Source organism: Oncorhynchus tshawytscha, linkage group LG15 (assembly GCF_018296145.1).
Source record: "Oncorhynchus tshawytscha isolate Ot180627B linkage group LG15, Otsh_v2.0, whole genome shotgun sequence".
In the NCBI taxonomy this organism is placed as follows: domain Eukaryota; kingdom Metazoa; phylum Chordata; class Actinopteri; order Salmoniformes; family Salmonidae; genus Oncorhynchus; species Oncorhynchus tshawytscha.
The window spans coordinates 26,214,090-26,229,147 of NC_056443.1; the positions used below are offsets into that span (position 1 = coordinate 26,214,090).

The following is a 15,058-nucleotide window of genomic DNA, read 5'->3' on the forward strand; positions in this document are numbered from 1 at the left end:
AGTGCCTCTTGTCGTAGCAGAATCAGAATTAGTTAGGTAACATTGATAAATAAGATGTTTTATCTACTTTCATAAATATGCTTATGTGGTAAAAGTCACTTGGGGCCCAGAGAGGAGAGAGGTCAGGATTGTCTTCATATGTGAGGGTATCTGTTAAACCATGTGAAGGGCTCCACAATGTCTGTACACCAGTCACTCCCTACTTTTCCCATTGGGGGGAGGAGTATGGCAGTGTCTGGAACCATTGTATGTCCCCTCTGATGTCAAAACTTGTCTTTCATAGTATATGACCTAGAGGCTCACTCCTCTCAGGGAGCTTGTCCAGGGGTGGGTTGTATTTGAGATGAGAGTATCTAGAATTGACAATTGATATATGTCATTGGATGAGGTAATGTTTTGGTAATATGAAGTACCAAGAATGAGAAGTAGAACCTTGTCTTAGAGAGCAAACTGAACGATAATGTATAGCTAATGCCATCTGGTGTCGTGTCTTTACTATCATTAAATTGAAGACTTAGTTTTTATCAAAGATTCCTGTAGTTAGTATTACGCTATTAAACTGAATAATCATGTAACTGTAATTAACTAGGAAGTTGGGGCACCAAGGAAAGTATTCAGATTAAAGTTATAATTTCCCAATATAACCTTTCAGATATTTTCATATCTGATCAATAGTCTTCTGATTAATGATTTATTTAAACTCATGTTAGTCTCATTCCAAACGTCGTAAATTGTTGGATATCTGCACGAACCCAGTCTTCACTATGAGTCATCCATACATCAACTGTCTTAAATAATTTATTTATTACTAACTAAGTAATTCACAGAAATGCATAAACAAACAAACATGGTAAATGTGGTTACATGAAATGATAGGAAAATGTGCCCTAGTGGGCTGAACCGGCATGGCGGCTTGTTAGACAAAGGAGAAGTGGGGGTCGACTAAGAAGTCACTACAGAGTTAATAATTATAACAATTGAAATGCTAATCCTTTACACATGAACACTCACTCATTCGGGAACAATTGTAATGAATCAATATATTTACGCTCAGATTTTTTTTTGCAGACCTCCACAAGTCTGGTTCATCCTTGGGAGCAATTTCCAAATGCCTGAAGGTACCATATTCATCTGTACAAACAATAGTACGACAGTATAAACACCATGGGATCACTCAGCCGTCATGCCGCTCAGAAAGCTTACCAGAAACATTTGACCCACTGAGCAGCAAAAGGGGGACAAGGAGGTGGAGACTTTCTTGTTTCGTCTTTCTTTTATCCTCTTTGTACTGTCTTGTTAAAAATAACGCCGTCTTGTAACTGCTGTGAAAGAAAATAATTTGTCCTCACAGTTAATCAACACTAATCCATTGAACAAGTTTACAGGTTAAAGAAACCAAAAGGATATTTTATAATTTGAGTGAACTATCAGTCATTCTAGCAGTGACTCAATGATTATGTCCACAGAGTAGGAAAGGCTCACCTATGAAAATTATCACAAAAATCAGGCATACCAGTCCAGGCAAGGTCAGATGAATCCAAGTCCAACAGCCTGATAAGATTCATCACAGGTTAAATATAATATAGTATTACATTCACACAGAGGATCTACTCCTAACATTTGAACAGAAATGTCCTGTAAAAACCTGCTCTGTTTAAGTCATCTGTAGGTGTCTTCTAACTAGGCTGTTTTTCTGACCATCTTTGCTTTTAGTTATTTTGCATCACTTTGTGACTGGTGCTGATGTATAGGGCTTTATACATTGGATTGATTGATCGATCTCACCTGGGCCGATAATGCTCTTGTGGATGTACAGACCTTGCAGGGAGACGTGTGACACTCTACAGGAATATATTGCGCACCCCGAGTCCTGAGGGGAGGGCCGCAGCCGGACGAAGGCTGCCACAGAGTGAGTATTGTCATGATGTTGGAGGTGACTAGAGCGCAAGATGTTCCCCAGCTTCTCAGGCCGTTGACCACTGCTAGTCTCCTTGAAAAGGTCAATCTCCACATCCAGGGGGTAAAAGCCATTAGCCTCACACACTACGCTGGGGATCTGCTCCTCCTTTGTGGTCAAGGAAACATCAGGAGGCTCTGAGGGAGAAGAGTGAAACACAAAAGATGGGCATCTAGTGTCTGCCATGCACCTGTGTGATTATTTAAAGTTGCACTTCCTCAAGTCATTAAGACATTTTCAATGATTTCAATTCACTTCCTGATTTGACTGAATTGAAAACTAAATTGACCCCAACACAGTGAGCTGCCTCCCTCATACCCCCAGAGGTCTCACCTATGATGTGCAGCGCAATGTCCACACTCCCGTTGAGTGGGGGTACGCGGACGGAACACACGTACGTCCCCTCACTGCTCACCTTGGTGATGGGCACAGTCAGGGAGGCATCCCCCCCGGCAATGCCCTTCACTGCCACCCCGCTGCCCTCTGTCTGACCTGAGCGGCTGGAGTAGCTGAACAGCTTGGTCCGGCGCCCTCCACGCCGCTGAAAATGCCACTCGACTGTAAGGTGAGGGACCTTGTGGTCCACGGCAAACTGACAGTGCAGGGTCGTCTCTTTCTGCAGGCCCACCCGCACGGATGGAGAGCGGGTCATAAGCACCATCACAGCTACATAAAGACAGGCCACAGGGAGAGTGTGAGGAAGGTAAGGGCAATAGAGGAGAGGTACACAGACAGATCTTAGGTTGGACCACTGCCATACATACCTGTATAAAATCATAGACATAAGAGTATATGTTAAAGTGTATGCTGTATTTGTATGTACACTGCTCAAAAAAATAAAGGGAACACTTAAACAACACAATGTAACTCCAAGTCAATCACACTTCAGTGAAATCAAACTGTCCACTTAGGAAGCAACACTGATTGACAATACATTTCACATGCTGTTGTGCAAATGGAATGGACAACAGGTGGAAATTATAGGCAATTAGCAAGATACCCCCAATAATGGAGTGGTTCTGCAGGTGGTGAACACAGACCACTTCTCAGTTCCTATGCTTCCTGGCTGATGTTTTGGTCACTTTTGAATGCTGGCGGTGCTTTCACTCTAGTGGTAGCATGAGACGGAGTCCACAACCCACACAAGTGGCTCAGGTAGTGCAGCTCATTCAGGATGGCACATCAATGCGAGCTGTGGCAAGAAGGTTTTCTGTGTCTGTCAGCGTAGTGTCCAGAGCATGGAGGCACTACCAGGAGACAGGCCAGTACATCAGGAGACGTGGAGGAGGCCGTAGGAGGGCAACAACCCAGCAGCAGGACCGCTACCTCCACCTTTGTGCAAGGAGGAGCAGGAGGAGCACTGCCAGAGCCCTGCAAAATGACCTCCAGCAGGCCACAAATGTGACAGAGTCTGGAGACGCCGTGGAGAACGTTCTGCTGCCTGCAACATCCTCCAGCATGACCGGTTTGGCGGTGGGTCAGTCATGGTGTGGGGTGGCATTTCTTTGGGGGCTGCACAGCCCTCCATGTGCTCGCCAGAGGTAGCCTGACTGCCATTAGGTACCGAGATAAGATCCTCAGACCCCTTGTGAGACCATATGCTGGTGCGGTTGGCCCTGGGTTCCTCCTAATGCAAGACAATGCTAGACCTCATGTGGCTGGAGTGTGTCAGCAGTTCCTGCAAGAGGAAGGCTTTGATGCTATGGACTGGCCCGTCCGTTCCCCATACCTGAATCCAATTGAGCACATCTGGGACACCATGTCTCGCTCCATCCACCAACGCCACGTTGCACCACAGACTGTCCAGGAGTTGGCGGATACTTTAGTCCAGGTCTGGGAGGAGATCCCTCAGGAGACCATCCGCTACCTCATCAGGAGCATGCCCAGGCATTGTAGGGGGTCATACAGGCATGTGGAGGCCACACACACTTCTGAGCCTCATTTTGACTTGTTTTAAGGACATTACATCAATGTTGGATCAGACTGTAGTGTGGTTTTCCACTTTAATTTTGACTGTGACTCCAGATCCAGACCTCCATGGGTTGATAAATTTGATTTCCATTGATAATTTGTGTGTGATTTTGTTGTCAGCACATTCAACTATGTAAAGAAAAAGTATTTAATAAGAATATTTCATTCATTCAGATCTAGGATGTGTTATTTTAGTGTTCCCTTGAATTTTTTGAGCAGTGTATGTCCACAATACAAAAGAAATCCATTGGTCTGCACCATACCTGAGGCACTGATTTTTTTTTTTCTTTAACTCCGATGGTGAGCCAGCTGAAGAAGTCTGGCTGGTGGGCCGACATGGTCGTGGCAGGGGTGACTCTGAGAAAGGAGGTGATGTTGAAGAGGCCTGCGGTGTGCCGCAGTGTGCAGGTGAACCAGATGTCGTGCCCCATTCCTCCCAGGCTTGGCCAGCGCACACGGCTCATCCCTTTGCTGTACCTGTGGATGTCACACTGCAGTCGATCCACCGGACCCTCCACAAACTTCCTCATATCCACCTTAGATGCTGGGGAAGATACATCTGGGTTAGAATTCCAACAAACACAAGTAGCAGAAAAACAATGACTTTGTATCTAAGTTGTTTCTCTTACTCAGGGTTGTTGTGGTAGAAAATGTGTGGATAATCCCAGAGCCCTACACTCTTTGAAAAAGGGTTCCAAAAGGGTTATTTGGCTGTCCCCATAGGACCGTGGTGGCCAACAGGGCGACGATGAAGCCAACGATAAAGGCTTTCGCTCCTTTTTCCCCCGCTGTTGGCATTAGGTGCAAGTGATTCAGATGACCTGTGCACCGGGTAAGCAACACGTTCCCATTTTTAACCCTTTAATGTCACACCGGGTATGTGTGTCTAAATCGAGTGTGCCTACTGCGCTGGCCAATTATTTGACAGTGTCTCTGTGGTCATTGTTTTAAATGTTTAATTCAGCACTGTCACTGTTTTTAATCAACACTATTACAAAACAAACTATTCTCTGTACTTCCACTCACGCTACAATGTACAGTGCCTTGCGAAAGTATTCGGCCCCCTTGAACTTTGCGACCTTTTGCCACATTTCAGGCTTCAAACATAAAGATTTAAACTGTATTTTTTTGTGAAGAATCAACAACAAGTGGGACACAATCATGAAGTGGAACGACATTTATTGGATATTTCAAACTTTTTTAACAAATCAAAACTGAAAAATTGGGCGTGCAAAATTATTCAGCCCCCTTAAGTTAATACTTTGTAGCGCCACCTTTTTCTGCGATTACAGCTGTAAGTCGCTTGGGGTATGTCTCTATCAGTTTTGCACATCGAGAGACTGAAATTTTTCCCATTCCTCCTTGCAAAACAGCTCGAGCTCAGTGAGGTTGGATGGAGAGCATTTGTGAACAGCAGTTTTCAGTTCTTTCCACAGATTCTCGATTGGATTCAGGTCTGGACTTTGACTTGGCCATTCTAACACCTGGATATGTTTATTTTTGAACCATTCCATTGTAGATTTTGCTTTATGTTTTGGATCATTGTCTTGTTGGAAGACAAATCTCCGTCCCAGTCTCAGGTCTTTTGCAGACTCCATCAGGTTTTCTTCCAGAATGGTCCTGTATTTGGCTCCATCCATCTTCCCATCAATTTTAACCATCTTCCCTGTCCCTGCTGAAGAAAAGCAGGCCCAAACCATGATGCTGCCACCACCATGTTTGACAGTGGGGATGTGTGTTCAGGGTGATGAGCTGTGTTGCTTTTACGCCAAACATAACGTTTTGCATTGCTGCCAAAAAGTTCAATTTTGGTTTCATCTGACCAGAGCACCTTCTTCCACATGTTTGGTGTGTCTCCCAGGTGGCTTGTGGCAAACTTTAAACAACACTTTTTATGGATATCTTTAAGAAATGGCTTTCTTCTTGCCACTCTTCCATAAAGGCCAGATTTGTGCAATATACGACTGATTGTTGTCCTATGGACAGAGTCTCCCACCTCAGCTGTAGATCTGACATCTTCCGTCAAGATAGAACTGCTAAAGGGGGAGGAGTTGCAGTCTACTGCAGAGATAGCCTGCAAAGTAATGTCATACTTTCCAGGTCCATACCCAAACAGTTCGAACTACTAATTTTGAAAATTACTCTCTCCAGAAATAAGTCTCTCACTGTTGCCGCCTGCTACCGACCCCCTCAGCCCCCAGCTGTGCCCTGGACACCATTTGTGAATTGATCGCCCCCATCTAGCCTCAGAGTTTGTTCTGTTAGGTGACCTAAACTGGGATATGCTTAACACCCCGCCAGTCCTACAATCTAAGCTAGATGCCCTCAATCTCACACAAATCATCAAGGAACCCACCAGGTACAACCCTAACTCTGTAAACAAGGGCACCCTCATAGACGTCATCCTGACCAACTGGCCCTCCAAATACACCTCCGCTGTCTTCAACCAGGATCTCAGCGATCACTGCCTCATTGCCTGTATCCGCTACGGAGCCGCAGTCAAACGACCACCCCTCATCACTGTCAAACGCTCCCTAAAACACTTCTGTGAGCAGGCCTTTCTAATCGACCTGGCCCGGGTATCCTGGAAGGACATTGACCTCATCCCGTCAGTTGAGGATGCCTGGTCATTCTTTAAAAGTAACTTCCTCACCATTTTAGATAAGCATGCTCCGTTCAAAAAATGCAGAACTAAGAACAGATACAGTCCTTGGTTCACCCCAGACCTGACTGCCCTCGACCAGCACAAAAACATCCTGTGGCGGACTGCAATAGCATCGAATAGTCCCTGGGATATGCAACTGTTCAGGGAAGTCCGTAACCAATACACGCAGTCAGTCAGGAAAGCTAAGGCCAGCTTCTTCAGGCAGAAGTTTGCATCATGTAGCTCCAACTCCAAAAAGTTCTGGGACACTGTGAAGTCCATGGAGAACAAGAGCACCTCCTCCCAGCTGCCCACTGCACTGAGGCTAGGTAACACGGTCACCACCGATAAATCCATGATTATCGAAAACTTCAATAAGCATTTCTCAACGGCTGGCCATGCCTTCCGCCTGGCTACTCCAACCTCGGCCAACAGCTCTGCCCCCGGCAGCTCCTCGCCCAAGCCTCTCCAGGTTCTCCTTTACCCAAATCCAGATAGCAGATGTTCTGAAAGAGCTGCAAAACCTGGACCCGTACAAATCAGCTGGGCTTGACAATCTGGACCCCCTATTTCTGAAACTTTCCGCCGCCATTGTCGCAACCCCTATTACCAGCCTGTTCAACCTCTCTTTCATATCGTCTGAGATCCCCAAGGATTGGAAAGCTGCCGCAGTCATCCCCCTCTTCAAAGGGGGAGACACCCTGGACCCAAACTGTTACAGACCTATATCCATCCTGCCCTGCCTATCTAAGGTCTTCGAAAGCCAAGTCAACAAACAGGTCACTGACCATCTCGAATCCCACCGTACCTTCTCCGCTGTGCAATCTGGTTTCCGAGCCGGTCACGGGTGCACCTCAGCAACACTCAAGGTACTAAACGATATCATAACCGCCATCGATAAAAGACAGTACTGTGCAGCCGTCTTCATTGACCTTGCCAAGGCTTTCGACTCTGTCAATCACCATATTCTTATCGGCAGACTCAGTAGCCTCGGTTTTTCGGATGACTGCCTTGCCTGGTTCACCAATTACTTTGCAGACAGAGTTCAGTGTGTCAAATCGGAGGGCATGCTGTCCGGTCCTCTGGCAGTCTCTATGGGGGTGCCACAGGGTTCAATTCTCGGGCCGACTCTTTTCTCTGTATATATCAATGACGTTGCTCTTGCTGCGGGCGATTCCCTGATCCACCTCTACGCAGACGACACCATTCTATATACTTTCGGCCCGTCATTGGACACTGTGCTATCCAACCTCCAAACAAGCTTCAATGCCATACAACACTCCTTCCGTGGCCTCCAACTGCTCTTAAACGCTAGTAAAACCAAATGCATGCTTTTCAACCGATCGCTGCCTGCACCCGCATGCCCGACTAGCATCACCACCCTGGATGGTTCCGACCTTGAATATGTGGACATCTATAAGTACCTAGGTGTCTGGCTAGACTGCAAACTCTCCTTCCAGACTCATATCAAACATCTCCAATCGAAAATCAAATCAAGAGTCGGCTTTCTATTCCGTAACAAAGCCTCCTTCACTCACGCCGCCAAGCTTACCCTAGTAAAACTGACTATCCTTCCGATCCTCGACTTCGGCGATGTCATCTACAAAATGGCTTCCAACACTCTACTCAGCAAACTGGATGCAGTCTATCACAGTGCCATCCGTTTTGTCACTAAAGCACCTTATACCACCCACCACTGCGACCTGTATGCTCTAGTCGGCTGGCCCTCATTACATATTCGTCGCCAGACCCACTGGCTCCAGGTCATCTACAAGTCCATGCTAGGTAAAGCTCCGCCTTATCTCAGTTCACTGGTCACGATGGCAACACCCATCCGTAGCACGCGCTCCAGCAGGTGTATCTCACTGATCATCCCTAAAGCCAACACCTCATTTGGCCGCCTTTCGTTCCAGTACTCTGCTGCCTGTGACTGGAACGAATTGCAAAAATCGCTGAAGTTGGAGACTTTTATCTCCCTCACCAACTTCAAACATCAGCTATCTGAGCAGCTAACCGATCGCTGCTGCTGTACATAGTCTATTGGTAAATAGCCCACCCATTTTCACCTACCTCATCCCCATACTGTTTTTATTTATCTACTTGCTCTTTTGCACACCAATATCTCTACCTGTACATGACCATCTGATCATTTATCACTCCAGTGTTAATCTGCAAAATTGTAATTATTCGCCTACCTCCTCATGCCTTTTGCACACATTGTATATAGACTCCCCCTTTGTTTTCTACTGTGTTATTGACTTGTTAATTGTTTATTCCATGTGTAACTCTGTGTTGTCTGCTCACACTGCTATGCTTTATCTTGGCCAGGTCGCAGTTGCAAATGAGAACTTGTTCTCAACTGGCCTACCTGGTTAAATAAAGGTGAAATAAAAAAATTAAAAAAAAATTAAAAAATCTCTGCCGTTCATCCAGAGTGATCATGGGCCTCTTGGCTGCATCTCTGATCAGTCTTCTCCTTGTATGAGCTGAAAGTTTAGAGGGACGGCCAGGTCTTGGTAGATTTGCAGTGGTCTGATACTCCTTCCATTTCAATATTATCGCTTGCACAGTGCTCCTTGGGATGTTTAAAGCTTGGGAAATCTTTTTGTATCCAAATCCGGCTTTAAACTTCTTCACAACAGTATCTCGGACCTGCCTTGTGTGTTCCTTGTTCTTCATGATGCTCTCTGTGCTTTTAACGGACCTCTGAGACTATCACAGTGCAGGTGCATTTATACGGAGACTTGATTACACACAGGTGGATTGTATTTATCATCATTAGTCATTTAGGTCAACATTGGATCATTCAGAGATCCTCACTGAACTTCTGGAGAGAGTTTGCTGCACTGAAAGTAAAGGGGCTGAATAATTTAGCACGCCCAATTTTTCAGTTTTTGATTTGTTAAAAAAGTTTGAAATATCCAATAAATGTCGTTCCACTTCATGATTGTGTCCCACTTGTTGATTCTTCACAAAAAAATTCAGTTTTATATCTTTATGTTTGAAGCCTGAAATGTGGCAAAAGGTCGCAAAGTTCAAGGGGGGCGAATACTTTCGCAAGGCACTGTATGAGTAGCCAAGTGTATCGATAGCTCTGCATTTTTCCTATTATTAGCAGCTCACGTGTTTATTTTAATATCGAGGAATATTTCACATTCTCTTGTCAAAGGAACGACAGAAGTTTGTGCATGAGACAGATGTGGTGCTACTCAGTTTCGCCATTGTTTGGAAGACGGTGTCCCCCCGCTCTGTTCAGTCTCACCGGAGGCCTCTCCTTAGACTAATGGCGTGTTCATAAAAACTGGGAACTCAGAAATGCCAGATTTCTGTGTGTTCAAGACAACTGGGAAGTCGGGGGGAAAAAGTGATCCTACTGGGAAAAAATAGTTTTGAAAGGTCATCTAACTCGGAATTCAAGTTGGAACCTCGGGCATCTTTCATGAGCTCCGACTTTCCGACCTTGAAGATCCCTAAAGTCTAGATTTGACCCCCCCCCCCATCAGTCCAGTAAAATAAAAAGCTAATTATTTACATTTATGCTACGCAAGTGCTACAACAACTGATCTATTTTGTTATCAAAGCTTGAGTTTTGAAATATAATATGGTCTAAGAATAACAATATTGCCAGGCATAGAGCTAATATGCTGTGATCACGTATATTAGTCCTACAGCCCAAACATAATGCCCACAGAACAGTTTATAGGTTAATGTTATTTTGTTTAAAATTCAAATTTTAAAAAATCAGAGCAGTGATCTTGACTCCTCATAAAAGTTTTGTGAACACTGCCATAGGACTAGGAGAACCCTTCTTGGTTTCAGATACAACTCTTTTGGCTTCTGTGTAGAACCCTCTGGGGAAAGGGTTCTAACTGGAACCAAAAAGGGTTCTTCAAAGGGTTGTCATATAGGGAAAGACTTAGAAAAAGGTGCTAAGAGTGTATAAACCATACCAATCGCTCTGGATAAACCCTAATGCAAAACACACAGCGTAATAGGTGGGTAAAGTAATGACAAAAATAAACATAGTATTTGAGTTTAGGCTCCACGGATCTGACTCACCTGCAACAAGGAATGTGATTGAGTCAGACAACAAAGCGCTGTTCCCCGAGTTGTCAAACTGCAACACGGCATCTCTGTGGCTGTTATTACTTTCAATGTGTCCCTCAGCATTTGTCCATACATACTCATCTGTCAGTCGACAGCGCAGCCATTGCACCTGTAGGAATCCTAGCACACCTGGGAAGAATATAGAATGGTGCTGAGCGATTAAACGGCATTTAATTTCGGTTGTTTTATGTATGGTTAGTATACAATTTATACCTTTTTCCTAATTTACTAATTTACCGACGTTGGATTAATTACTTGAAATCCATTTAGATTTTTTGTTCAGCGCATAAACGTAGTAATTAACCATAAAAAAACATAATTCATTGCGGCAGTTTATTCCTGCTCAAACGGATCAGAGAGGAAAGAGGCGAAGCGAGAGGTTTCACTCTCGGCAAAATCTGTCCAAAACAAACCCAATGGGTTTCCTATGGGTTTCTACCTAGCTTGTCGCATGCCTTCCCGTCTTTGGGACAACGCCTCCCATTGTTAGGGCGGAGACATGAGCGTCTCGTTATTATATAATGATATATAACTATGTTACAATATAATGATCTTTGGACGTAAGGTTAGCGATACACACAGACCGTCTGAAAGAGGAATGTACACAACACAACGATGAGAAGGACAGAGACAGTTCGTGAAAGTATGATTTATCTACTTTGAAGAACTAGTCAAATGATTTCTTGAGACAACTCTGCAGCATAATTAGGCAGGCTAGCTAAATAGGATAACTACGGTATGGGGAGGACATCATGTTAGATGGCCTGGCTGGGTGACTGTTACTGTCTGAGCAGAGTTGATTACTTTAAGGAATGACAAATAATAAAGTCACCAAAGAAAAACTAGTAATATACACAAAATAAATATTGTATTATTTCATAGTCATTTCCTATTTTGCTATTGATGTCTACCCAATGTTTTGGCAATTGAATGTTCATTATTTTCATTTAAATGCTCTATTTTACAATGCATTTTATGTTTTTTAAAATCGAAAACCATTATATATTGTTTTTAATAATCAACAAACCGACCTAAAAAAACAAACAGTAATCGCTCAACACTAATAGGGAGGTTGTGAACCGCCACAACAGGGATGAAAGATAGAATAAAGGGTAAACAGAAAATAATAATATTAATAGCATAATATATGTTCTAATTTACCTGCATATGGAATTAAACAAAGGAGAACAGTGAAGATTTTCATGTTGTTCAATATCTCCTCTCTCGTTGCAAATGAAACAAGTTAAACTAGTTTTAGAAGTTTTACTTTCATTTCTACCACCATAGTTTGCATAGCATAGATAGATTGAACCTAGATCTTTGGCTAGAGGCAGGACAGGAGAGAAACAACATGGCTGCTCAATCTGTGGTAAAAGATTCACTAAGAAGGCTTCTCTGCTGACACATGTGAAAAACATCCACAAAGCAAGAAGACAAGACAAAAAATGAACGAAGAAAGAAAATTAGGACAGACACAGAGAGTAGATTTGTACAATAAATGCATTATGTGGGTGGTATACTGTATCAACACAGAATAAAACAATAAAAGCCCTGTGATTGTAGTGACTGCCCATTACTGCTTATCAATTATCAACCATTTATAGACATTACATATTTGTTTTTCATAAATGAATTGCAAGAAGCGGGTAGTAAATCTTTATATACACACACCTCACCAAATGCATTACCATGTATTACAGTGATGTCAATCATTAGTTTACTTGTCTTAACTTTTGTGTTGTCCTGTCAAGCCATTGGGGCAAGATAAAGTTGTCAATTGGCCAGTGTAACTTGATTGGCGGCTATGGGTGCATACTCTTGCCTATGATTAGCCAACTTTATGGAGGAGTTGTCAGATTATGCGTCTGTCTGTTGGGCAGTGATGAAGTCAATGTCCTATTAATTTGATGTTGAAAAGCGGTGAAGTATTCTTTAAAGAATTTACTAATAGTAGTACTATTATAACTAACAAGACTGAACTGTGCCTAGGTCACCAGCAGGCAGTCCTTAACTGCGCTCTCCCTCTTGCACCAATCAAAGAGCTGCATGTCCACAAAGTTTCAAATCCCAATCAGGAGCAGCATACAGAGACAAATGTAATCCTAAAAAGGAGGCATTTACGTCAGATAGCATATCACATAGTATTAAGTCATGCATGCTACATACTGTCCTGGGACAAGAGAGCGAATACAGTTTAAAGTTCTCATCAGAACTGAAAATTCGATCTGGTCTGACCCAAGTCCGGTGAGCTGAACCGCGGAGCACTGGCCCGACATCACATAAATTAAATAAGCCCGAAAAAGCCTGATTTCTAGAAAACAGTAGGCTATATTGATGTGAACTGGTGTTGAGAACAACAATGCGGAGGCGGGCATGTGAAGATATGAGGAAACAGTCATTGGGCCTAGAAAAAGCGCAGAGAGAGGAAAACTCACATTAGTTATCAACTGAATGATGAAAATATTGGAATAAAGTAGGCTAATGGAATTGAAGGCATGTATCAAATTCTTGCATATACTGAAACTCCCAGTCATCTATAACCGTTATACTAATTTAAAGAAATAGTTGTGTGTGGTCAGCACCATCTTGAGCGCCATCGCTCTGCTTTGAGACAACCGTGGGGGACATAAATCAATCAATGTCAGATCTTTGTTTCCACTGAATCTCCGTTTGGATATTTAGTAACAATTAGGTTTGGAAAATGTTAGCTAAATTTAGCTGAGTGCTAATGATCATCTGATAAGTACATTTTATACAAGTTAATTTTGCTCTTCACTCGCATAGTAGCCTGTCCTACTCCCAACAAAAAGCCTGTGATTTGTCTGATAACCAATGTGATTTGGTTTCGATGAATCTGTCTGTATATTTGGTTAATTGATCTCTGCTCGGACAAGTGGAGGTGGTATAGCTCATTTATTCGTTTTCTCATCTATCACCGATCAGAAACATTTGCCATGCAATAATGTAGCCTGAATCATGTGTATTATTTATCTATTGACTCGCGTAGTAGCCTTGTAAGCATATACCAATCATTTTATATTGAAAGCCTTTTAATTCAGCTTGTGTCATGCTAATGTTGCTTTTTGTGACAGGCTGAAACAACTTTAAAGATGACGACCACAAAATGTAAAATCCTCTGAAGTTCTTGCGAGGGAACAACATTATCGGTGCTTATTATCGGATGTATTAGGTTACGAAATCCGACTTTTTGGATATAATGTTAATTATAAACTGGGTGGTTCGATCCCTGAATGCTGGTTGGCTGAAAGCCGTATGGGTATGACAAAACATTTATTTTCACTGCTGTAATTACGTTGGTAGCCAGTTAATAATAGCAATAAGGCACCTCGGGGGTTTGTGGTATATATATGGTGAATATACCTCTTGACTAAGGGCTGTATCCAGGCACTCCACGCGAACAGCCCTTAGCCATGGTACATTGGCATATTCCACACCCCCTCGGACCTTATTGCATAAATATATGTTAGAGAAAGACCCAACTGAACGACTAATAACACGAATAATCATATTTGGCTTGGTAACATATATTTAAGGAATATATATATATATATATATATATATAAGGAAGTTATATATATATATATATATAAGGAAGTTCAATGTCATCACCAAAATGCGTTTTCGTGGGTGGATCCTGTCTATTGTCTTCTTCTTCCTTTAGTACCAGCGGGTGGCGAGTCCATAAACCACCTCACAGCAACCCCATAAGGTTGGGGTTTTACTGCAAGGTACAAACCAGTTAACAGTCGATGCCTAAGTGCATCGTGTATGAGTGTGTAACAGTATAACTTTAGACCGTCCCCTCGCCCATACCCGGGCGCGAACCACACTGCACACATCAACAACAGTCACCCACGAAGCGTCGTTACCCATCGCTCCACAAAAGCCGCGGCCCTTGCAGAGCACGGGGAACTACTACTTCAAGGTCTCAGAGCAAGTAACGTCACCGATTGAAACGCTATTTAGCGCGCACCGCTAACTAAGCTAGCCGTTTCACATCCGTTACAAGTGCATACTGTGTTTTACGTGCACTTCACTGTTTTTCCCGTATCCCGTATTCAATAGCATTCTTAATTTCTCCTGGTAACTGCATTCTCTGGTTTAGTTAAAGCTGGTCTGTGCCTTCCAGTAAAACCCATCCACATTTTGATAAACTATGAGTGAGAAAACGGTTCTAATTAGTAATGTGATGATCATTTATTGCATGAACTGAATTGGAAAACGCATTGAAACACAAATTGGAAAACGCATTGAAACACAGATGATTATTGTTAACTCCAACAGCTTGGAGCGGATGTGGCAGCCCCCAAACACGTTTCAGTCGACTGAGAGTTGGGAATTCAGCTAGTTTGCCTTCG

General features: G+C 43.2%; 1 protein-coding gene across 1 annotated transcript; it reads right to left on the reverse strand.

The window, feature by feature from the left end:
• Positions 1–1,049: 1,049 nt before the first annotated feature.
• LOC112214724 (tapasin-related protein) lies at positions 1,050–11,997 on the reverse strand. Its single transcript, XM_042297807.1, has 8 exons — positions 11,841–11,997; positions 10,632–10,808; positions 4,192–4,472; positions 2,718–2,721; positions 2,291–2,623; positions 1,786–2,094; positions 1,483–1,551; positions 1,050–1,322 (listed from the first exon to the last, which is right to left on the reverse strand). The coding sequence occupies exons 1-8, from the start codon at positions 11,881–11,883 to the stop codon at positions 1,297–1,299; spliced, it is 1,242 nt and encodes a 413-aa protein (XP_042153741.1). The 5' UTR covers positions 11,884–11,997; the 3' UTR covers positions 1,050–1,296.
• Between the last annotated feature and the right edge of the window lie 3,061 nt (positions 11,998–15,058).

What these genes read in the sequence shown, in the direction of transcription:
- LOC112214724 (XM_042297807.1), bottom strand. Translation starts at nt 11,883, where the DNA reads ATGAAAATCTTCACTGTTCTCCTTTGTTTAATTCCATATGCAG. An exon ending in TTGTTTAATTCCATATGCAG is followed by an intron (nt 10,809 to 11,840) that starts GTAAATTAGAAC and finishes TATTCTTCCCAG; the next exon opens with GTGTGCTAGGATTCCTACAG. An exon ending in TTTTGTGATAATTTTCATAG is followed by an intron (nt 1,323 to 1,482) that starts GTGAGCCTTTCC and finishes TTTCTTTCACAG; the next exon opens with CAGTTACAAGACGGCGTTAT.